The following is a 24402-nucleotide window of genomic DNA, read 5'->3' on the forward strand; positions in this document are numbered from 1 at the left end:
ACTTACGGGGCTGGCCCCGCCAGCGGGAAACGGCGCCTTTCCTCTGCTACCCGCTCGCCTGGCCTCCCCGGGACTCGGCCCCGGCCGCGTTGGGAACTTGGGTTCCCTTCCCCACAGACGGTTCCAGAGGGGGCTCCTCCCTGGGCCTTGTCCCTGTCCTCCTCCAGCAGAACCCTCGCCGTGCCGTCCGGGGGGCACCGTCCCCACTGCCCCGTCCCTCGCTGGCGGGAGGCTGGCAGGCAGCTGGCAGGGCAGCACCGTTCCTCGCCGTGCGCGACTCTGCAGGACCGGCGTGCTGAGGCGGGACGAGCCCCCGCCGCCTCACACATTCCGGGTACGGAGCGCTCGTTCTTCTGACGGGGACAGGGCCGGCCGCCGGCCCACTCCCGCCTCAGCTAAAGCCACCGAGACTAAGGGCGGGAGCAGCCAGGGGAGCGGGACAAGCGCCCGCCCTGTGGCAGCCCGTGCGGCCCGGACCCTGCTCGTCGGGGCAGCGCTGACGGGACCAGCCCTGGCCGCAGGGAGCGGCGGGCCCAGCGCCCCCGGGGAGGGTCGGGCGGCGGCGCGCCGGGGTGCCCGCCCGCCGCGGAGTGGAAACGGGCGGGGAAAAGCGTGCTCGCCGCGTCCCTCCCTCGCCTCACACGCACTCGCACCTCTGCCTCCGCGGGCGGCGAGGGGCGCTTCTGGGAATTACTCTCTCCACACCCAGCCCGTCTGACATCACTTCTGCAGCAGGCCGCGCGGGACCCGCTGCAGACGGACGATCGCTGCCCGCGGGCCCCGTGAGTAGCCGCGGCCGAGCAGGGGCTGAGCGGGCCGGGGCTGGGGTGGCCGGTGCTAGCGGGGGGAGGAGGAACCCTGGGAAAAAACGGGGTAAAAATGAAACCTGAGGAGTTTGTTTGCTGCGAAACAAACTTCACCTCGGCACGGCGGAGGGAGCGCGGCCGAGCCGTCTCTTGGGGACGGCGGGCGCTCGGACGGCGGCCGGGAGCGCTGCGCCAGCCGCGGACAGCCCGCTTGGCACCGGGGAGCGGGACAGGGCGGGACAACCGGGCTGCGCCCAGAGCAGGTGGCCCGGGGGGTGCGGGCGGCGGCGGGAAGTTTGCCGTGTGGGCGGGATGGTGCCGTGCGGGGCTCAAAGCGGGGCTCAGACGCCACAGCTGAGGTTGAGTGTTTTTGGCCGCTCACCCCCTCTAGTGGAAGGAGAATTACTTGGACATAATTCAGTGCAGATCCCGCTTTATGAAGTTTTTGCCAGCGTTTTTCCACTTGAGTCAAACTGCAGTTCTAATAAGCCAGGCGGTACCTCACTAGTGGGGGTTTTCTGTGTGTAATGTCCAATTCCCACTCGAGAGATTACATGCCAGGTACGAGGCAGGCTGCCTTCAGTAATTCTCCTGCAATACTGAGTGTTGGATTTTAGAGGGTAGCTCCTTGTTTGGACATCTCTAGGAGCAGCAGTGCAACACTGCCCTTGCCTTGGCAGACGTGCCCATGGCTTGCTCCGACTCCAAATGCTGCCTCCAAGAAACTTGCAGTTTGGCCTCTCCATTAATTTCTTGGCAGAAATACTTTGTTCACGTGGTGCAGAAACGTGGTGTTATTTTTCCCAGCGTCTGGGAGTAGTATGTAAATGATCAGTAGTTATTGCAGTTGAGCATGTTAGAAGAATCTTCTGACTTGATACAGAGCTGTGAAGAATTACACTGAATAGCTGTAAAATACATGCTAGATATAAGTAGTTTTCTTTAGGAACTTTGGAAGTAAACAGCCAACCAGGTTGGCTGATCTCCATCGGGAAAGAAAAAGTAGTACTTTCTTTTCACTTACTTTCAGACTCTGTACGTACAATGCTGGTGTGTTAACTATGTAAAACAAGCGCTCTTGCCTGCCTGAGCATATGTTTTTTTCCTGTCAGATAAAATAGTCTGTAATGGCTTTTCCATCCAGACCTGCTCTCTGTGCTGCTTTTGAAGGCTTTGCCATCCAGGCAGGCAGGGTGGTTCAGGAGAAGAACTGTGTGGCTGGGCTGCTGGAGTTGAGATAGCAGCTGCTGCATACATGGGCAGGCAGGAACCCACAGAAATGGTGGGGCAGTGCTGGGCTGAGGTGCAGTGAGGGGAGGAAAGTGAATTGCAGTTTACTGTGGAGCCCAGCTATGGTTTTTGTAAGTGTGTGACAAATTAGATCCTATGCTAAGGAATGCAGCTGGGGTTTAGGTACTTACCACAGTGGGTGAAATCAAAGTGGGAGTGGAAATAAAGGTACATGGAAAACGTGTTCATCAGAAGCTGATATGAATTTATGCAGTGTAAGACGTGAGGACTTGACCTTTGCTTCAGAGACACTGGAAGAAAGAAATCCTGCTATACTCTGTATCCCCTTGTGAGCTTGTAGAATGAAGTTGGAGAATAGACCATTGGGATACCTGGGGGAAGAGTCATCTTCCGTGCTGAATAAAGATGTGTACAGATTTTATCATGTCAGCTGCATGGCTGACATGGATGTTACCAAATCATCTGTCTGCCCAGCAAGGAAAGTAGGAATTTCTCTGCTGGTAGCCGTCAACATTAACTCCAGGTGAAACGCAGTAATACCGCAACTCTTAAGAGGTCATAAGTTTCTTGTTAGTGTGCTCATTTGTGAAGGAAAACGGTCTGTTAATAGAATTTGAAATAAAAACAACATACTGTCAGCAGACAAGACACTACTGGTGGTGTGTTCTTTATTTGTGGTCTCTGGAAACACTTCTGTCGTAAGTGCCCAGCTAGTGTTGATTATGCTGTGGATCTGCCAGCAAGGAAAACCAGTGTATTCCATTTGCTTGTACAGATTTAAAACCTTGCTAATAGAGAAGGTTGTTCAACAAACTGAGCAGTCAAGACTGAAGGCTGCTACAATGTCATTCTCTTAGACACAGGTTGTGTCTCAACTCTTGGATGCTGTAGTTACTGTTTCTGGCCAAAACTGATTAAAAGAAATTAACATCTTTTCCTTCATCTTGTACCAGCTTCAGTTACTGCACTCTTCACCCCTTGATTTGTTAGTATGTCTTGCTTCACAGTTGTCTCGTACATTTCTCGTTTCCATTGTGATGGCTTTTATTTTGTTGTTTGCCTCAAGGTTGTATTCCATCTTGATTTTGACATTCATAGAATAATTAGAAGAATGTTGTACTGATATGGATATTTAGACCTTCCTCCACTTTACTAAGTATATTATTTGTGGTCTGTCTCCTTTCAGAATGCTGTTTCCCTGTCTATTTGAAAATGAGTTGGATGGCAGCACAAGGAGACCCTTCCTTTTTCACCTCAGTGGTTTTTGTGTATTTTGGTATTTCACTTTCTCTTCGTGTTCCGTTTGTGTCTTGAGCATCATGTAAGACATGACACCACCACATAAATCAGTACAAGAATGTGTTTAATTACAGAGATAAGTAGGACTCTGGAGACAAGATCTTTTCTATTCCTAGCTGGCAGACGTACTTTCAAGGTCTTGCTGCCATTTTCCTGTTGGAAGAAGACCCAGCAGAATGAGGCACTATATTAAACAGGAACTAATAAGGTATTTACTCCAAAGTGTAACAAACACTCTATATAAAAACCATGAGATCGTCCGGCACAGCCAAATTTGAAAGTAGAAAAGAATGCACAGCTTTTATTGAAATCAGCTTGGTCTCAGAGGGAAAGCAGGGGAAGCATAAGCACAGCACTAAGGAATTCCATTCATGGAGCTGTTCAATGTTTGTTAGGATTTGTTTTCTGGATGCTCAAAGCAAACCAGTGATCTCTGTGGTGGGATCTCAGTCTTTGCTGGTTTTTGGAAAGCTTTACTATTTTAGAAGAAAATATTTTTGTAAGGCAGATCTCAGTATGTCAGGTGATGCACATGACTTCATTAGGAAGATAAGCATCTTCACTTCTAGAAAACAGATCTTGCTGGGTGGGATTCAAGAAAAACCTCATGGCCTGAATTTATCCATCAAAGGAATTATTATTTCTTCACTGAATGGGGAAAACTTAATTATGCCTTTTTATTTTACCTGTGAAGTTTCATGGGCAGGTTTGATGATGGTATGTGCATGCCAGGTGAAGCCTCACAATTTGGGTGTGACCTTAAAATACAACCCTCTGGCTGTGTAGAGATGTTCACAGAAGTCTGTAGGTGGGGCAGAAAATGGACTGACTCAAGCATCCCTCAGAGATGGCTATAGGATATATATTTATGGCTTACCTCACTGATCCTTAAATACTACGCTGAGTTTGGAATTGCAAGGCCACATACAGCCAAGGTGGGCAGTATGAACACTCCCTCAGGTGTTTGATGTAGGTGTTAAGTGTCCTGAAATACATCAAAATGATGGCCTTCTTCCAGGCAGAAAGTGACCTTCCAGAGTCCCCCAGTACCCATGCTGAGGTGCATGTGCTGATGGTGGTCTCTGCAGTCAGTCTGCAGACTTGTTTATTCTCAGGCTAACATTCTCAATTCACAGAAGCAACAAACCAGCCACATAACTCAGTCACAGAAACAAACTAACATCTGGAGATGACCAACGGAGTCTAATGTAGAGCTGAAGCTAGCTGGCTGAGCCTGCCCAGTTATCACAGGCCCTTTGCCTGGCACTGTGGCTTAGCTGGTTGACCCAAGCTATAGTGTGACTGTACAGGCAGCCAGAGTGGTCAAGGTGGAGCGGAGGTGAAGCAGAGTTGGTGCAGGGAGTAGCAGGAGGTATCTGGGTTCTGTATCTGTATAGCAGCCAGAGTGTACAAGAGCAGTGCAACTGGTGTGCTCAAGTGTGCAATGAAACAAGGGTTAGAAATCCTTCCACCTGAGCTAGTAATGTTCATGTCGTCACCTTTAAGTTTTACTTTGATTGCACCAGTTGCAGATTCAGATGACATTCTGAAGGTAGGCTGAGTATTAAATCTAATCATATGCTACAGTATTGCTGTGAAACAAAATAGTAGTAGTTGTGAAAGAGTTTTGCGCTTTTTATTTTAAAGCCAACTATTGTACTGTCAGTAGAGATGCATTTTCGCACTCCTGATAGATGATGTGTAAACTCTTAAATAACTAAAGCCAAAATTTTCTCAATTCAGAGCTAGTCAAAGCCAAAGCAAAACAAGCAGTTTGAAAATCTCACAACAGTGAATGTAACACATTTAATTGCTGGCAATTTCCATAGAGCATCTGCCAAAGTTAAAACAATATCAGCTTTTATTTCTGCTGAATTAAACGTGTTGCTTTAAATCTGGAGACACAGACCTTTTCTGTCTTTGTGTGTTGGTTAGTTAGGTGGAACAACATAAATCACTCAAGCTGTTCTGTTGTATCTGGAATAATCTCTGGATAAGCAGCTATCTGTCATCAGTAGAGCTCAGGGCCTGAGATTTGCTCTCAGAACTAAGTTAATGCCTAGAGTTAATGCTGCAGGTGTGCTTTTTGTTCTGGGTTGGGTTTTTTTGCTTTTCATTGGATCAGACTGAGGACACATTTGATCTGTCAACCTGATGGAAAGGTCTGGTATTCTGATATTACACTTGGTCTGTCCCTCCCTGCTCTGCTGAGGTGTTCAGCAGGGACAGCGTTGACACCAGAATATGGCCACACAGTGACAGAGCAGGGGTGAGTCCAGGCCACACCTCAGTTCAGTTATTTGCTTCTGAAGCAGGTTCCCAGGAGGCTTCTCATAGCTTGAATAGCTCATTGGTACAGCCCATGTCCCTGTCCCAGCGCCATGGTGCAGCTGGCTGATTGCCTGAATAGCAGGAGGGCTGTGCCTGCAGGCTGCTAAGAGCTCAGTGGCCCCTGACCCCTGCGCTTGAGCTCTTGGAGGCAACGGTGGCCCCTCAGTCACCCTCAGGAAAGTGGGACAGGTCTTGCTCACTCTTTGTAGCTCTGTTGCCCACTTGAGCAACGAATCCTCCCTTGAAGCTGGTTGTGTGTCATCAGTCCCATGGTCACCGCTTGCATTACTCCACTGTGCAGATCAACAGTCAGCATTGCTCCCAGCATTACCTGAAGTCTTTCAAAGACAGCAGAGTGCGAAGGGCTTGGGGTGTCATGCAAAAGCATGTTGCAAAGGCATGGAGACCTCAGAGAGACTGTGGGATAGCCTTCCCAGGAGTGCAGAGCTGGAGGGACCACTCAGGTCACCAGCTGCCCTGCCAGCATAGGATCACATAATCTCTTTGTGGAGGCAGGTCTTTTTTTCCCATGCTATCGTGATTGTAAGGTTGTTCCAGAACCTGGCAAGCTCTCTGAGTTATTATTTCCATCCTAAATGTGCTCACACCTGATTTATAGCCATTTATTTTCATCTTTAGGTTAAACAGCTCATTTTCCTTCCATGTGTTTGCCTTGACCTGCAAGCAAATATATCCCCAGTCTGTCTTGATCTTCAAAACTGAACAAGTCAGAACAAGAAGTTCTTGTCCTATTTAGCTTAGAAAAACAAGCTTTTAGTGCTTTTAGACCAGCTTCATTGGTAAGAGGGTTTTAATATATACCACAACTTTGTTCATACTGAAGTGGTATCTCGTGCGCAACTTAAAGCAGACTTGTTGAGAAGAGGATGCACTGAACAGCTGACGTGTGCTTTTTTTTCATTTCTAAGTATACAGTTAAGCTCTACCCATGTGTACTTCAAGTTACAAGCAATTTGTAGCATGTTTTGCAGATGCCTCTGTGAAAGCATTTATGTTTTGTAAGAAATGAGAAACTACAGTATACAAGCAGTTCCTTCTTTCAAATGACTGCTGGGTTTTCTCAGCCAATGTATGCCCTTTGAGAACTGACCTCTTGAACAGATTGCTTCCATGGCGTAGCTTTCATTAAAGACCAGGTTTTGGCAGAGTTTTCCCAAAGACATGTGAATTCATCATAAAGTGAAGGTGGATGAGCAGATGATGGAGGGCACAAGCAATGACTGTGATGGGAATTTGAGATGAAGTGTAACCATTTCAGGTGTTATTTAGTGATAAGGTGGCCCTCCTTACACCACTGTGAGTTGTGTTGGGGTTTAGAAGCAGACATAGAATAGGTTAAAGCTGAGATTATGATGATCTAATGTAAAAGTGCAGTTACAAGAAAAAGTGCTTTAGGGAAAAAAGAAGGATATAAAGAAAATTTACTTATGAGGAAGATGCTGTTTGTGCTGTTAGAGGAGGACAAACTTTCTGCTGTACACACAAACCCCTCTAAAGAGCAGTTTTGAAAGCAGAAGGCTTTATTCAAATGTGCCTGTAGTCAAGGGTCTGTCAGCATAGGCTTCTGTACCTGCTAAATTGTCTTCTTAGCAGATAGTGGCTGCTAGATTTCTCTTCCAGGTTTTGCTGGAGTATTTGAATACATCTCTCTTGAGTCTTTTAAGCTTGATTTTCAGGTAAGACGTCACAAGGCTTATTTTCGACAGGGCATTGTGTTTGTGTTTTCCCATGGGTCCTGCCTGTTCTCTGTTCTTCAGTCTGCCCACAAAGGCTTCATGGCAGAGTGACTTTCCTCTGCAGTGCACACAGAAGGGCCACAGTGAAAGGAGCGGTAGGGCAAGTCTAAACCCAGTCTGAACTTGTTTGCAAATAAATGTTTGTCAGGAGTTACAGAAGTGGCAGCAATGCTGGCATCCCTAGGTTAAAACCTTATTAAAAGCATTCCTAAGAAATTAGAACCATCAGCCTCCTTGGGTCTCAGTACTCTTGGCATTTTTGCTGCAGTTTTTTTCTTGGTTTTGTTTGCAAATGTATGGGAATAGCAAGGTTATAATTTCCCAAACCCTTGAACTTCTGGCTTAATAGCATAGATCTAATGAGGACAGGGTGAGAAGGAACAGCAGTCCAAGGAGCATCTGCCAGGCCCAACTGTAAGCATAGTCTGTTCTACTTTTGGTAACTGGGTAGGGTTTCTGAGGAGGAGCTAAAAGTTAGTGTTTATGAAACAGATTCAGAAGGAGATGGAAGGGTGCTTCAGAATCCTCTGACACATTGGTGATAGGCCAAGAACATCCATCAGAGACCACTGTGGTGCAGGCAGTCCCACTCAGGACCTGTAGAACGGAAAAACACCCAACTACCATCACAACAAAAGGCTTTGGTAACCTATAGGTGTACATTTAGCTTGATGCACACAAAAAGCAGACATCAGAGCTTTGGCTGCAAGGCAAGATTCTCTTGGATCTGGATAAAAACTAGGTCATACCTAGTTTTATTCAAGAGAATCTTGTCAGTTTGTTTCCAAGTCCCAGTCTTTCACTATCAAAATGCAGTAAGCCAAGTGGTTTAATTGTGCTGCTGGGTCTTCACACAGCCTGCTGCAAGGGCACCAGCAAATGTAGGTCTGGCAGAATGACCCTGCTTTCATTTTCTGCCATTGAGTTACAAAAGCGTAAACAGTGTAATTCAAATAGAGCTCCAGAAAATACTGTGAATTAATTTTTGCTGTGTTGATTATTTTCTTCTTTGCCTACACACAGTGATTGTGTGCAGGGAACATTGTTTCATTTCCTTCTTATTTCCTTGCTTTGTGGTGAAGGACTTTGAAAAGCAGCTGGAAATGTAAGTGACAAGCTCTGTTCCTTCCACATAAAATAGGTGGCACAAAGGGCTGTGGGCTTGAGTGTGCTCTCAGTTAACTGATTGCTTGTAAGCAGAAAGAGCTGATGGTGTCTGTGCCATCTAGGGGCTGACAGGACACTTAGCCCTCTTGATTCCAAGTCCAGCATCAAGCAGGGGCTTAAAATTTTATGTCTTGAAGAGGATACATTGTTCTTCATGCTCATCAGGTGGGAGCCTGTCTGCTGCATGGACTGTTGCACTTCCCTCATGGGTTCCATTAGGTATTGTAGAAATCTAGTCAGAGCCAACCAGCCCTTCTTGGAGGTTTGCTAGCTGGCCAAAGAGATCCCTGGTTGAAAGAGGACACACTGTTTCTGTATTGACTGTTAGCTCTGGAATACTTGAGCATGAAACCAAGCCAAAATTTGAATCTACACCTGAATACAGAGAATAGGTTGTTGAGGGTCCAGTTCTACAATACATTAGATCCCCTGAGAACAGAGAATATGTGAGCATAAATACACAAACTTCCACAACTGTTGGTAGACCTGTGTTATTAATTAACAAATTACACTTAGAAATAAGACTTTAATAAAAGAGAAAACTCATTTTCTGTGTAGTGTGCACACCTGAGAATTCCAACAGTAGCAGCTGACTTCATGCACCAGGGAACTATCAATTTCAGGGATTACTGCCAGCAAACCCTTCGCATGTTGTTTATCATTTTACATGTTAGCTTCAGGATTAGCACTCCTGTCCTATGAAATGTTTAAAGGCAGGTTCCTTAAAGTAATGTTCTCAAGTCATCATCTAAAATAGAACTAGATTGCTTTAGTTGTATTTTCTTTCCTTTTCCAATATGCATTGATGACACAGGGAGAAAATAAGAAAATAAGGTACAAAGATGCGCATATCCTCTCCAGACTTCCGCTTGTGTGATAGGATTCTTCTGTAGCTGACACAGAAAGGATCCAGATATGTGTCACAGCTGGGGTACATGCACAGCATCACACAGGGGTGTGCAGAAACACAGAGGACAGTGAGGGTGGGCTGCTGGGCTGGGCACCCGTGTGAGGCTGGCCCTGCAGCTTGGGCAACATGCCAAGGTTAACCCTGCAGCACAAAAAATGACAGACGGGTTAGCTGAAAATGAGTGGAAATCTTAAATGATGGATCACTGTGGATAGGGTCAGAGCAATAGTCACCTTGGACAACACTGACAGGGCCAAATGTAGAAAGAAAGTGTAAAAGTTTGGATGTTACCTGCCTCATTCTAAGGAACAGCACTCAGTAAAATGTACCTTGTGATGATGGTGTTCCCAACTGTTCGATTAACTCATGCAGAAGGAATAATGAAATTGGAGTAAGTTGTTTCAACTGGTATAATTATTTCCTTGGTGTTAAATTTTCTGATTTTCTTGTCCTTTATGTTGTTTGATATTTAGGCATTAAAGGATTGTTGGAATCCTCAAAGCTTTTGTTAGTTTGGAAGAAACTCCAGTGGCTGAACTTAGTTCACTTTTGGTTCCAGTTCTGAGAATCACAAATAAAAGCCAGAGCCCTTCATATCTGGTAAAGGGAAAAAAGAAAAAGTTAACAGTATCACTCTGTTCCTTATAAGCCAGGGAATTTGGAATTTTATGCAAGTTTAGAGATGTTGGTACAGGCAAAACATGGGCAAACTCCTGAGTTCTCTATCATGAGACACTGTGAGATGTGGCACACGAAAGCTGTGCAAAACAAAGTGGTTATCATGTAGATCCAAACATCTTATGATGCATCACAAGATCACAGACTTCTCATGCCACCAGTATACAAGCTTTTTCTTCTAACTTCATGTATAGAGTCTTAATTGCAGCACTGAGGGGCAGAGGAATTGATTCAGAAGGCTGTGCTTTGATTCAGTTTTACACCAGTGACTTCAAGAAAGCTCAGCTGAATGGAATTATTACGGATGGCCCAAAGACCTGCTGGTCTAGTTGCAAGGAAGAGTCTCAGTGCAGAGAGCTGCAGGTATGGTAACTTGTTCAGCAGGATCATCTACCCTTCTGTTGGGTGTGTCTTCAGCACACAAGGTGTGGGTGAGAGCAGCCTGCACAGCTCCAGCCCTGGTCTGCACAGAGCAGGAGCTGCCCTGTATGTTTGCACCCTGTTTCTGGAGCATAAACCATGATTGTTTGCACTGAGATGTTTTTCACACATGGGCTCGGCTGAAGATGATATAAAACCTGACTTGATCATAGGAGGGGAATGCAGCAGATGATGTAGGATAGGCTTTAGCCTTCTCAATGCAAATGAGCACAGGATAAACACGCTGCACTACATACAAGTTTCTCTGGTTGCAAAACCAAACATGAGAAATAGCCTGGCAGCAGAACATAACTGCATGGGAAGAAATGAAAGCCTGGGCTGTGGAGCTGGACTGGAAAGTAGTGATGAACCTTCTGCTAAGAACTGTCAAAGAGTTTTCCTCTTTGCTTGCTTGCTTGCTTGCTGTACTAAACAGCAGAAAAAGATCAGTTTGGCATGTCTCTTCATACTGGTGGACATTAAAGATAAACTTTATCTTAGAGTAAGTTCAGGCTTTTTTTGCAGAGGGGTGTGGAGTTTGGCATACGGAGGCAGTCCAGATTTGTGACATGTTTTGCTTACTACAGTTGAGGAATGTTGGGACCCTGGACTGGATACTGTTTGTACTGTGCAGTTTTGCCATTGTCATACTGATTTATCTTGCCAAGAGGCAGTTGCCTTTGCATGTCTAGAAGATCATAGCAAAGGCCCTTCATAGCCACCCCTTGTACAGCACATCAGGCTCTCATAATCAGCTTGTAAATTACTACTTCCAGTAGCTTGCATTACTGAAACTGTTAAAGATAAGTGTGACTGCTGCATTTCATTTATGCTCTCTGTGCAAAATAAGTTAGCACTGGAGTATTACCCAGAAACAATTCTTCTGCACTAACTGAAAAAAATCTTTGTTGTTAATATAATTGGCCCTTCTGTTTTCAATGTGTTTTGTTTAAGTATTCTCCAGCGTAATGGTATTTGTGGGAAACCTTATTACCACAGCAAATCTGGATATGTTCAGTAGGATTCTCATAACTTACTCTTCCTGGTTTCAGTGGCAGTCTGCACTTCTAACTCAGCTGTACCTGCACATTTCTGCCTCACAACATACTTTGTGAAGTGGTATTAAAATGCTGAGGCTTGCAAATGAAGCATCATGTTGACATCCAATGTCATTCATACTTTAACCACAAATCTGTTTTTGATGTCACATGTGATGAGCTGAGTCAAATTTTTTGTTCTCTTTTGTCAGAGTTTTGCTGGATATTACTACAGGGAGCTTCCTGAAACAATTACAGATTGATAGGAGGGCAGAGATGAAAGGGGCCTCAGGAGGTCCCTCATCTGGGCTCCTGCCCAAGTGTTCCTTGAGAATGCTCCGGACCTTGCTTCAGTCAAGTTATAAAGATGTCCAAGAATGGAGATCCCACAACCTAAAGGCAGTGAACTTAAAAATCATAAATCCCTTGGCTTGAGAGCATGGTGCCTATCAGTGAATATTACTGCAAATGATAGAAAGTAGAAAATTACTTTGCCCAGGAAGCTTGTTTTGATCCATACAAATACTCTTACCAGATAAAAAGACTAAAAGAGAAGAAGTGAATAATGGTTCATTTAAGAGCAAGAGTCCTGTAAGAGCAAGAAGCCTTTTCATAGCAGCGTGTATTAGCACTGATAACAGGGCTGTGCTTCCAAGGGCTGCAAAACAGCAATGGAAAAGTACTACAGCATCCCTGAGCATATCACATGTTGATACCAAAGTTTTGCTTGAAGAGTCTGACCATACCTGTGCATCTTCTTCATATGGTTGTTTGCAGATTCTTGTTCAGTGCAGTAGTACAAAGTACTAGATTCCTTGATGTGACTTTAAAATGCATCTTCTCTTCTTATGAACAACCCCTTTTAAGCAATATTTTCTTGTGGCTGCACAAATTAAATGTAAGAGATGATAGGATTTTAATCAAACACAAATTGCTGGTTGCTCCACTGAGCAGGATTAGTTCAGCGAGGTTAGACGGCTGTGCTGGCTTCTTTGTTCTTACAGGTACTCTTGTTTTGAAAGCATGAGTCAAAGCCACTGCCTGGTGCTGTGCTGTTGGTGTGCCAACCCCTGCTTCTGCTGAGGTGCTGTAAAAGAACTAGGAACATTCATGAACCTGAAGAGAGGCCTTGAGAAGCAGCTCATGGTGAATAAGAAATAGAGCCCACAGTGAGTATGCATAATAGGATGTTACCAAAGCATTTGGTTAGTAATAAATTCTCAAAATAAGAATTCTGAACGTTAATGCAAAGAGTGTTCTCAGAAATTCTCAATGTGAAGATTGTCTTCACATTGTCCTCAGAGGATCTGGGAAGGAATTGCTTCTTGCTGGAGGAGTAGAAGGATCTTGAGTCTCCAAAACAAACTTTTAAATTCCAGCATTGTCTGCAGTGGAGGAGGACTGGTTGCTAACAGTCTCCCCTCAGAGATTAAGTCCAGAATTTCTGCCTCGAGAGGGAAGCAGATACTGTGGCAGTAGCTTCTGTGCTGTTGCTGGCTGCATCTTAGAAGTAGGGTGCTGTTTTTTGCGTCCTGGGCACAAACTACACAGAGTTTGGCTGGAAGACCCTGCTTCACTCATTACTCCATTCGCAGGCTGTGAAAAGCCACAGTCTGTCTCTTGGTCTCCATGGGAAAAGGAAACTGCTAGTAGTGATTATAGCCCAAAGATCTTTCTGTGCACCTCTGGGATCCCTGCTCAGGCCTGACAGATTGGGTGACAAGTTCTTGTCTTTTCCTGGTATTAATTACTTGGAATTGATCTGTCTCCTTCCGTTCCCCCAGTGTCCTTAATTCTCATGACTGTGCATACCTGTTGTAGCACTGTGTGCACAGAAGTTGTAGCAGCTCATGAAGGGAGCCATTGACAGTGGGTCAGGAGGAAGTACCTAACAACAGCTGTTATGGAGGTTCTTCAGAACAGAAACATCAAACTATTCTTATTGTCCTTGATCTTGAAAAGACAAAACAGAAAGCTCTTTCATTCAATCTTGGCTTTATTTGGGTAAAGCATAAATGTCCTCTCCTCATCATTCATGCATATTTATCTATACTGTCAGAAACACTTCTGTTTATGGCTGAAAGCAGTAAAACAAAAGCATCCACTTGACTGAAGAGAAAGTGAATATTTCTGTGCTGGCAAGTCTTGATTTCCATGATTGGTTTTCATTAGGTTACATTTTTCTGTCTCTCTACTTTATGATGCTTCGTGTTATAAGATGAAATTGTATTGTTATTCTTAAAATAACACTGAATACAGTTTGATTCTCTCTCCCTACATGGCAGATGCTTGTTGCAGTATTGTCTGCTTAGATACCATCAGTGCAGCAAATGGAGCTCAGAAAAATCCCAACCGCAAGACCACAGCATGCTGGGTGAAGATGGGTACATTTCACTATGAAAACACTTTGATGTGGTGTTACACAAAACCACAAAATATCTTCTTTTCCTTCTTCCTTCCTTTCATTCAAGAAAGGCTTGATAAAGAGTCATGAATGACATTTCTAGAAGCAGAACTAGATTCAGAGCATCTTGAGTCATCCCATGGAACTGGCTCATTGGAGGAAGTTGTGTTGGAGAAGGCGAAGTTTAACAGTGAGAAAAAATATAGGAAAGAATAAAAATTTGAGTAGCTCCTTTCCTTATTTTCAGATCTGACTTAGCTGTCCCATGCAGTCATTCCAATCAGGTATGGATAGAAGGTTATCTATCTGGTCAATTCTCGTTTGCCCAAAAGCACTTTAATGCTGTTTGGCTCTGTGCTTGTTGTGATGTTGTGCTGCAGTGAAAGGCCATATAAAGGATTAGTCTCGAACTTCTAGTCCCTATTCAGCATGTGCTTATGTGCTGTCTGTCATCTTTTTGTTTAAGTTTTGCAGAGTGGTTGTATTTTGGCCTGGTGAGAATGCCAGTGGAGCTGCTTTGAAAGTGCTGTCAACGTAGTCCTTTTATTTGGTTCATTTCTCCACGTGGTTCATGATTCTAGTAAATGGCAGTAGGGAAGAGAGGGTTAGACATGAGAAAAATCATCGAAGTCCTAAAAACATCATAACTGCCTTTTCTTCTGGGTATTTGCTGTATGAATGGGATTGTTTGACATAAGAGAATGTGTCCAAAGGAAGTGAAGAAATGTGTTGATGAGTGATAACATGCAGAATGCTATAGAAGAGTGCACATTAAATGCAGAAAATATATTTGCAGGACTTACCAATTCCTTACAGAACATAGCATACATTAATAAGCATTTTTATACAACAAGGAAAAGAGAATAGATATACCAAGCAATTTACATTTCTATGTATGAGTAATAGTAGTTTTCCCTACTGTATTTGTTACGTGCCCACACATTTCCTGGGGATTCCAGTCCAAATAAAGCTGTGGTTCCTTTTATACATAAGAATTCTTATTTTATTTTTTATTTGAGATGTGAAATGGCAATAAATGAGTTAGGTAAGGTATGAAAATAATAGACTGGAGAGAGTATCAAATGACTGAACATAAAATCACTAACTGGATGATTACATGACTAATGGATTTATCCAGCCCTAACAATCAGAGGGGTATATTGGAGAAAATGGTAGCCCTCAGTCATTCATCAGTGGATAAAACTTTTAACTAGATCAACAAACGACAACCTGTATGAAACCTAAGGTAGGGCATAGCTGCTACTAAATCCAGGAGGTTAATTCTTGATGCACTGAATTTTATTCTGAAAGCATTCTTTTAGAAATCCACTTTTCTTCTTACTTTGAAAGTATGGTTGAAATGAGACCTTACTATACCCAGTGGAAATTCTACCATCACATGCAAACAAGGCTGTAATTTGAAGAGTACTTCTGAAAGTCAACATGAAGGAGTTCTGTTCTTGCTGGAGAAACATGTAGAAACTTCTCCATGTGTTTACTCACTGCACCCATCCCCCTGGCAGGTTGCAAAATGCACCTCTTGGCTTCATTTCAAGTTGTGGTTCACTTTAACGCCAGGGATGCTAGTTACATATCACACACAACAAACAGAACACTGTTACACTGCTGGAAAGTCTGATTAAGTGAAATCTTTTCTCTCTAGAGACAGGATGTGTGCTGTGGGCTCAGACTGTATATGATGCTCCTGGTGAGCAGCACCTTACTCTGAAATCCCCTCACGCTGGCCTTGTCTACTCACAGCCACGGGGAAACAGCATAGTGACTGGTCAATCTGATGTTCATATATGCTCTTATTTTTAATAGATTTATCTCAGACTAAAGCCTCCACAGATCAAGGATGCTGATTCTTCTGGCATTCATTATTGTGTTTCACATAACCTCAGCAGCACTGCTGTTCATCTCAACTATTGACAATGTAAGTATCGTTTTTTCTCTTTTCCTCCCAGACACATTGGTGCTTCTTTGCTTCATAAAAATGAAGTTTTCTCTAGTTGTCTGCAGATTACCTATTGGAAGCATGTAACTTTGTTGGGCACACTGGTCTCCTTGCATCTTTTTGTAGAAGAAATGCCTGGAGTATGCATGTTTCTGATGTACAGGGATAGGACTATACATGTACCTGCTGTGCATTTGTGTGGTGTCATGTTCTAAGCCCATGTCATGCAGCTCATCTTCTCCCCTTTAAGATACTTGGCCAGGGACTATCTTTAGAAATACTACCATGCTTGCAGGGTGGAGCTGCTATGGGACTTGCGTCAGCTAGGGGGGGATCTGTCATCCTTTTGATCAAGTACATGCAGTCAAATAGCTCATGATCAGTGCATGGAGATCTCAGTCAGGCTGTGCTTTCCCTCAGAAGCAGTTGTCCAGGATGCTCAGTTAATTCATGAAAGAGACACCATGAATTTTTCTGTTTCCATTCAGTTGAACATTTTCAGCACAAAGTTTCAGAATCATTTATGTTACAGTCTTTGCAAATTTTATTTTTGCACCCAGAAAGAATTTACTTTCCAGTATTTACATCCAGCTCTTAATTGAATTTTCCTCTTTCCAAAGTAGTCCGCCAGCCTGATTGGTACTTGTAACTGTGCACTGGAGTCTGGCTTTCTCTAAAAGGTCTGATATATGTACAGGCTTATGGGATTAAAAATATTGTCTGCTGAAAATACTGTGCTCAGTGATGCTGGTTTGCATCCCAGAGTCTTTTCCAGGACTGTGCTCCAAGAGAAATGATGAATTGCCCACAGCTTTTTATGGCAGAATGGCACAAACTCACGTGTTATAGAATCATAGAATCATAGAATAGTTAGGGTTGGAAAGGACCTCAAGATCATCTAGTTCCAACTCCCCTGCCATGGGCAGGGACACCTCACACTAAACTGTCCCACACAAGGCTTCATCCAACCTGGCCTTGAACACCGCCAGGGATGGAGCACTCACAACCTCCCTGGGCAACCGATTCCAGTGTCTCACCACCCTAACAGGAAAGAATTTCCTCCTTATATCCAATCTAAACTTCCCCTGTTTAGGTTTTAACCCGTTACCCCTTGTCCTGTCACTACAGTCCCTGACGAAGTGTCCCTCCCCAGCATCCCTATAGGCCCCCTTCAGATACTGGAAGGCTGCTATTAGGTTATCTTTCAGCCAGCTGGTTGATTTGTCTAGTGAAGTGGGTCATGAATTGAGAACCAAAGCAGATTGTCTTACCCTGCTCTTTTAAGCATGTACAAAGCTGGGATGGTGGACAAAGCAGCTTACTCTGAGTTCAGATCTGCTATATCCAAATCAAATTATTATAGAAATAGAACCACATGCACTCTGCTTTGTGCCATTAGCTACTTTCAAACAATTACAAACTTAAACTGTGTAAGCAACTTCTATTAGATTTTATTATCTTCCAGAGGCTTTTTATAGTCATGAAAATAACTCTGAAAGGATTATATAGTGCTCAGAGCTGAAAACAATATATTGAGCTTGGCCTGCAAAATCCAAATGAATGTCATCCTGAGAAAGCAATGTTCTTTCTTAAAACACAGTGTTATTTCTGCACATCTGCCTGTGACCATAATACATTGTAGTTTTTACTGCAGTATTGTTTTCAAATCTGCACAGTAAGCTGTGAGGTTTCTGGAGTGTCTGTTTAAGCAGCAGATGCCACGAGGAGTCATAGTTGTATTTTTTCAGCTGTATTGAAAGCAAAGGCCTGGGTAGCTGTTGGAAGGGGAATGGGTTTCCTGGGGAAATGCCAGTCATGTGGAGTGCTTGGCATTTCCCAGGCTTCCATAGAAATCCCTTCAGTCACTGCAGCACCATTTTGTGTTGTTAAAACAACAAAGTACAAATACCACAGGAGGATCTTAAGTTGTCACCAGCCACTTCCGGTCAAATGCCACAGTGTACATCCTGCGCTTTCATACCGACAGCACAGCTATGCTGAGCTGAGATTAATTCAATCCAGTGTCAAGAACCAGAGAATGTATAAAGGGCCTCTGTTTCATAAGTGCTATAAATTCCGTTTCATTCCATGCTATTGCCTGTGAATTAAAATGTGCTGGGCCTTCAAAGAGTTGTGCGTTCTAAATAGAGTCTGGAGGGACAAAGCAGATCTTAAATAGGTACCTTAAAGAATGAGCAGCCACTGACTATCCAAAATTTCTTCTCGAACAGTGGAAAACCCCTTGTGCTTTGGGATGCTAAAGACTGCCATTTGTTCGGGTCTCAGTGAAAATGACTTGATTAATGATACACCCTTTCTTCCAAAATGCCATTAGATGTCAAATTTAGTTTGAGCAGTTAAGTATCAAAACAACAGAAATTTGTTGCAGTTGATTATAGGGAGGGAGCTGGGCTTGTTCAGCCTGGAGAAGGCTCCAGGGATTCCTTAGAGCAGCTTCCAGTGCCTAAAGGGGCTGACAGGAAAGCTGGAGAGGGCCAAGGGGGAATAGCTTTAACCTGACAGAGGGGAGATTTATGTGAGCTCTTAGGCAGAAGTGCTCAAGGCCAGGTTGGATGGGGCTTGGAGCAACCTGGTCTAGTGAAAGGTGTCCCTGCCTGTGGCAGGGGGTTGGAACTGGATGAGCTTTAAGGTCCCTTCCAATGCAAACAGGTCTGTGATTCTATTCTATGATTCTGTCTGCTCAGAAGACACTTGGAGAACTAAAGAGTTTGGGGTGGGTAGGTGGTTGTTGAGTTTTGTAGGTTTTGGTTGTGGGTGGTGGTGTTTGTTTGGTTTTGTGGGGTTTTTCCCCCTGTAAGAGCCCTTTACTTTTATTTTGCAGGCCTGGTGGGTAGGAGATAATTTTTCTACAGATGTCTGGAGTATGTGTGACACAAATACTAGCACCTGTATGGCCATTACCGATCAGTTCACAGGTGAGTGTCTCACTGTGCCTGTCTCAGTTACTTTAGCAGGAGATCTGGTGAAATCACTACAAAGTATGTAAGAGCAATCATCTATTTGTTCAAAAATCTGTATGCTCTAACTACTTGGGTTTTCTAAAAGCTTTAGTACTGGCTTTTCATTTTGGAAAAAACAGTTGTTTCTGTGAGAGGAAAACTGACGGAACTGTCAGGTGCACTTGAGAGCCCAGGGCAGGAGAGATAAGCAGATGACAATGAGCACTAAAGGGTTCTGTAAATAAGGGGATCAGTGAAGCCATCTGAAAGTGTGGCTGAAGTGACAGAATTTGCCTCAGAATTTGAACTTTAACTTTCACAGTGGAACTTAAAAATACTGGTAGTGTACAGGAATGAGGGAAAAAGTGAAAGAAGATCAGAGCACAGGGTACAGTTGTAACAGAGAGAACTTAATGTACAGTACAGCCTAATACCCTGCTTTACCAAACATAGAAAAATTCTCGGATGTTACATTACTTTATTTCTACACTTTTGATCTTTGTCTCTATTGAAGAGGTAGATGATTTGAAAAGCCATGTACCCATAACCTTCCAAGTATCAAGTTGGCTTATAGCATATGTATCCCTGCCCAAGGCAGGGTGGTTGGACTTGATGACCTTGAAGGTCCCTTCCAGCCCAAACTATTCCATGATCCTGTGATACTATGCTGCAGGTGGTCTGTTACACACAGGCATTCTTGAGCTAACACAAATGTAACACATTTGCATTTGATGTCTATATTACTATGCATTCATTGCTACTGGGTAGCCAAACTAGGTAGGTTGTAAGTAGCTCAGGTACATCTGCTGTTCCAGAGCTACTGTTAGTGTAACTTTGCTAAAGGAGAGGTGCTGTGAGGAGCTCATCTGTGTAGCTGATCTTGTCTGCATCGCTCCAGCAAAGGTACACAAAGAAGCTATGGGTAGTTACATATTTTTGGTTACTTTAGCTCTTAGTTATAGGGAAGTAATAGACAGGGTCAAAAACCTGAATCAAAGGAATCTTTTGTGCAGAGTGTGGATATCCTCTCTGGTTAACATCTCACTGGACAAAGCTGTCTCCAGGCTGGTGAGAGCCCCAGGTCTGTGTTTGTAAGCCATTTGGGACCCCTGGCAGTTTTGCCGTGCCTTTAGTACACTGATGGTATTAAAGGATATGGTGGGAGAAACAGTCTCTCCAGTATTTTTATGCAGTTTTATGAAAAGCTTTTAGAAGTCCTTAACCCCCTGGCTGTTTTAATACCACGGAAGCAGAGAAGAACCTTTCTGAGCAATGCATGCACAACTGGTTTGCTGTAGCTGCTGAACTGCTTCTAGAGCATAGCTCTGCCTTTCTGCTAATTGCAGGAGTAGGTGAAGAAAGAAACTGTATTTTTAACTGTGACTGCTTTTGTCTTTGCAGAATATCAATCAGTTCAAGCTGTTCAGGCCACCATGATCCTATCTACTATTTTCTGTTGTGTGGCATTTCTGGTTTTCATTCTTCAACTCTTTCGTCTGAAGCAAGGAGAAAGATTTGTGTTAACCTCTGTTATCCAGCTCCTGTCATGTGAGTAATTTTTCAACACTTGTGACTTTAATAATGTTTACACAAAAGTAGGAAAGGAAAGGGGAAAAAGGTTCCAAAAAGAATGAGATGCATGAGGACTCTTGAGGCCATAGCTTATACTTTGTACTTGTTTAAACAGTGAACTGCCCTGTTCTGTACTTTTTAGGCAGTTAAAACATGGATGACATGACTGTTCAGAATAAAGTCATTTAAACACTGAAGGGAAAAAATCTGAGATTCCGATCTTCATGGACAAATTAAATAACTCCATAGTTGTTACAGGCAGGTACTCCCTTCATTTTTTGCTAGCCTTTAAAACTACACAGATGTTTAGAATCATTTTGTGTGCACTGCAAAGAACATAAACATAGAACAGCACTTCAAATTTAACCCATGCCAAAGAAACTGAAAATGTGTCCTGAAACACTCTGGGTTTAGTCTGCAGATGGAAAATGAGTGTCTGCAAAATGGGCATTGCTGGAAGCAGCTGACAGAAGAGTAACAGTGATTAAATAGTTGTTATGCATATTGATAGTATCTTAAGATGCTAAACTTTATTATTTTCTTCCTCCCCCAGGTCTGTGTGTTATGATTGCAGCTTCCATTTATACAGATAGGCATGAAGAGCTACACAAGAGCAATGAGTATAGGATTGAAGTTTCTAAAGGCCAGTATGGCTATTCCTTCGTCTTAGCTTGGATTGCATTTGCCTTTACTCTGATCAGTGGTGTTATGTACCTAGTATTAAGGAAGCGTAAGTAAATGTCAAGCAGCTAGTGATCTGTCACTGCAGTACAAAACCAAATTCCAGTAACCATTTTGTATATAATCATTTACATGGTTTTGTAGTAAAGGTATTGTTTCTCTACAAATGTACTGTGTTCTTGATATGAAACAGAATTAAACAAAATGGCAGGTTTAACAGGTGCCTGGCACCTCTAGGTCAGGGGCTGAGCAGGACAGAGCCACCCTGGTTCTTTTACCTATTTCATCATCACAAACGGTTTTGCCTTAACTAGATGTTAGCAGTTTATTCCTGGCCTCTACAAGATTACAAATAAAGCCCATGTAAATTAATTTGCAGGCAGTATGCTACCTGCATTCCTGGACCAGATATTTCCCTTCGGAATAGGTTAAATATAGGGGGAGTAAAAAAATGAGGCCCAGTTCACACTGAAAGCAAAGAACTGCAGAAGGCCAAAGCTGCACTCGCTGCGCCTGGTAGAGGACTTATGTTCTGCTCTTTACAATGTGCAGTAAGTGTCATCAAGCTTTTATTAAAACCACTTGCTTTGCAAAAGTAAACAACCCTTTTTTGTACTCCAGCAAATTATTCTCTTGATTCTTTTTCACATTTAATTGAAACACACAGAGCCTTTGGCAGGAGAGTTTACCAGCAAATCCACTGAACAACTTGGGACTGGAATAGTCTGGGCAGTAAGAAACACCCCACTCAAGTCCCATACCTCTTTATTTTTGTATTGTGCATAGTCTCTCCGGAAGGAAAGAAAAAAAAACCCAAACAACAGTACCTTGCCTGCATCTGCAAATTTCCAAGCGAACTGGTGATCAGTTAAAGCCAAATGGATGTTTCTATAGCCAAACTCAACATGGTTATTACACCAGGCTTTGATTATATAGCAGTTTCATGGCTAATGTGTCATTTACAAAAGCATTCCCTGAGTCTGCCAATTAGGAAATTGGCCTTTAAAAATCCATTCTAGATCCCATTGTGGATTTTACTTGAACCAAACACACCTACTAAATAAATCAGAGTGTGATTACTTTGCTTATGAATTCCAGGCCAGTTTTGCAAGATAAAATGACTTGGTGGTTTTTATTTTGCAGGCATTTTGCAAGATAAATCTATATTGTAATAGCAGGCTCAACTGCTCAGCAGTGTAATACTGGCTTTGGCTGTTGGTGACTTTGGAGTTGGGAGGTCAGTGTGGAGAATGAATGAAGTGGCTTTTTCTGGTTAGTCACCGCTTTGATGCTTAAATATAGATTTGATTTTGTAAAAGCACTAACCAGTTACTTCAGTATGTTCACTAGAGCTGGCCCAATATACAGGCAATAAAAAAGTAAGTAGGTTTTGAATGAGGTCTTACATTTAATGTAGAAAAAAATAGTTACTACAAAGTAGTATAGCTCTACTGAAGTCTATACTTAACTGCAGAATACATCAGCTGATGGTCTGACCCACGCCTTCAGATAACTGATCCTTGGTTTCTCAGAAAATTACAGTTCAGGTGCATAACTCTATAGGAACTGTCACCAACATGAGTAACAGTCATACAATTCCATCTCCATTCCTTGAACATCCTAAAATACTTTGGCTCGTACTACTTGTGTTTTGGGAGCAAAGAAAGCCCAACAGATTGTTAAAAAACTAGATTGAGGACAACAGATTAGAAGATAATAGTAAAAACCCCCACATTGTCTGAGCAAGACTCCCCAGTCTAGCATGATGCTAGTGTTTTGTCAGGGCTTTTTTCTCACAGTGGGAACACTCTGAATTTCCAGAATTACTACCCTACTTTTTAAAAAAGTGTTTCTGCAGTTTGCTGAATACATTTCAGATTCAAAACCTGAATTCTGCTAGCAAGCAGAATTTGTCTTAAAACAAGCAGGTGCAGGTTTAAGGTTGAAAGTAGACAGACTATTAGCAGGTGTTTTGCTAGTTGTATTCAGACATGAAACAGTAAGGGAAATTCCTAAGCAACTATGGATTCAAACTACCTTATATCTAGAAGAGTCCTGTAAAATTCTGAGTTAAGCTGTTACACCACTTGCTTGAAGAGATGCTTCTTCAGTTTCTCGCCTCAATAATGTTCAGGTCATTTATAGAGCAGATATTTAAAATAAGGATGTATATATACATGAACACACAGCTTAATTCTGCGGTGAGAGCACTGACCCTTAACTAAAGTGAAAAGTATGCACACCACGGTGTACAAGCAGCAGCATGCTCATGATGCCACATAGAGAAAATGGGAAATGTTATGCACACCAAGAAAAATGCCAGACCAGTGTGAACTAGAGTTTTAGCAGGACAAATATACTTTAGGATATTCTTTCTACCTGATAATGCCTTTAAAATGGTTACCATTTTCTATGTTCTATACGTTCTGAAACTGTACGTGAAAATAAAAGAAATTCTTGTACTGTAATAGCAAGCTCAATACATTTAGCAATCTGACTGTCTTTAAGCTTGGGATATATTTACACAATGTTGGATGAGAAACAGTTGAGTATTCGTGTGAAAAGGTAAGATTAAATTCTTCCTGCCTGTACTAGACCCACAAACTTATTATTTTTGTCCTTTGTCGAAGATCTTCCAGGGCAAGCAGAGAAAATACTAGTGGGTTGCACATTTAAGTGCATCACGTCAAAAGAATACCTACTAAGTAATGCAAGACCCACAGGTGCTCTGAGTTTACTTGAGAGAGTTGTTTTTGATAAATTGCAGAAACAACTGTGTATTTAACATCATGTTGAGTGCCTGGACCCTTTGAGAATGTAATGCTAGAAACAGGCCAGTCACTTCTATATCCAAGTGTCAGGTTTGCATTGAGATGGTAACACCACAGATGGACTTGTACAGATTGATTCAAAACACCCCTCCCAAATCCCCAGAAATTATTTCCCACACCCCTTCTAATCATAGTGAACAAAAGGGAAAAATCCAAACTATGAAAAGATTCACTAGCAGCTGTGACTACCCTGACCTCTTTTACCCAGCATCTGAAAGGAAGCACAGGAAACAATCTTGGAAAACATATCTGAAATATTTATGTCAATATATGTATCACTTTTTAAAAAATAAGTATTTTTTTAAATGTGTATCATCCAGGAGAAGAAGTTCTGAATGAAG

At 42.9% G+C, this 24402-nt stretch overlaps 1 protein-coding gene across 3 annotated transcripts; it reads left to right on the forward strand.

The window, feature by feature from the left end:
* On the forward strand, nucleotides 1-23826 carry EMP2 (epithelial membrane protein 2). Of its 3 annotated transcripts, XM_065683901.1 has the most exons (6): nucleotides 1-782; nucleotides 12661-12825; nucleotides 15885-15996; nucleotides 18860-18953; nucleotides 20379-20525; nucleotides 21103-23826. In XM_065683901.1, exons 3-6 carry the CDS (start codon nucleotides 15919-15921, stop codon nucleotides 21285-21287), a joined length of 504 nt encoding a protein of 167 aa, XP_065539973.1. In that variant the 5' UTR covers nucleotides 1-782; nucleotides 12661-12825; nucleotides 15885-15918; the 3' UTR covers nucleotides 21288-23826. The 3 variants fall into 3 exon arrangements, with proteins under 3 accessions (XP_065539973.1, XP_065539972.1, XP_065539971.1); XM_065683900.1 differs by lacking the exon at nucleotides 12661-12825 and having other exon boundaries at nucleotides 1-334; XM_065683899.1 differs by lacking the exon at nucleotides 12661-12825 and having other exon boundaries at nucleotides 2-782.
* The last annotated feature ends 576 nt before the right edge of the window (nucleotides 23827-24402 follow it).

This window comes from Lathamus discolor, chromosome 6 (assembly GCF_037157495.1).
Source record: "Lathamus discolor isolate bLatDis1 chromosome 6, bLatDis1.hap1, whole genome shotgun sequence".
NCBI classification, from domain to species: Eukaryota; Metazoa; Chordata; class Aves; order Psittaciformes; family Psittacidae; genus Lathamus; species Lathamus discolor.

Coding starts and splice junctions, on each gene's coding strand:
- EMP2 (XM_065683901.1), top strand. CDS start 15,919: ATGCTGATTCTTCTGGCATTCATTATTGTGTTTCACATAACCTCAGCA. Junction 15,997..18,859: donor TCATCTCAACTATTGACAAT/GTAAGTATCGTT, acceptor TTTATTTTGCAG/GCCTGGTGGGTAGGAGATAA. Junction 20,526..21,102: donor TGTTATCCAGCTCCTGTCAT/GTGAGTAATTTT, acceptor TTCCTCCCCCAG/GTCTGTGTGTTATGATTGCA.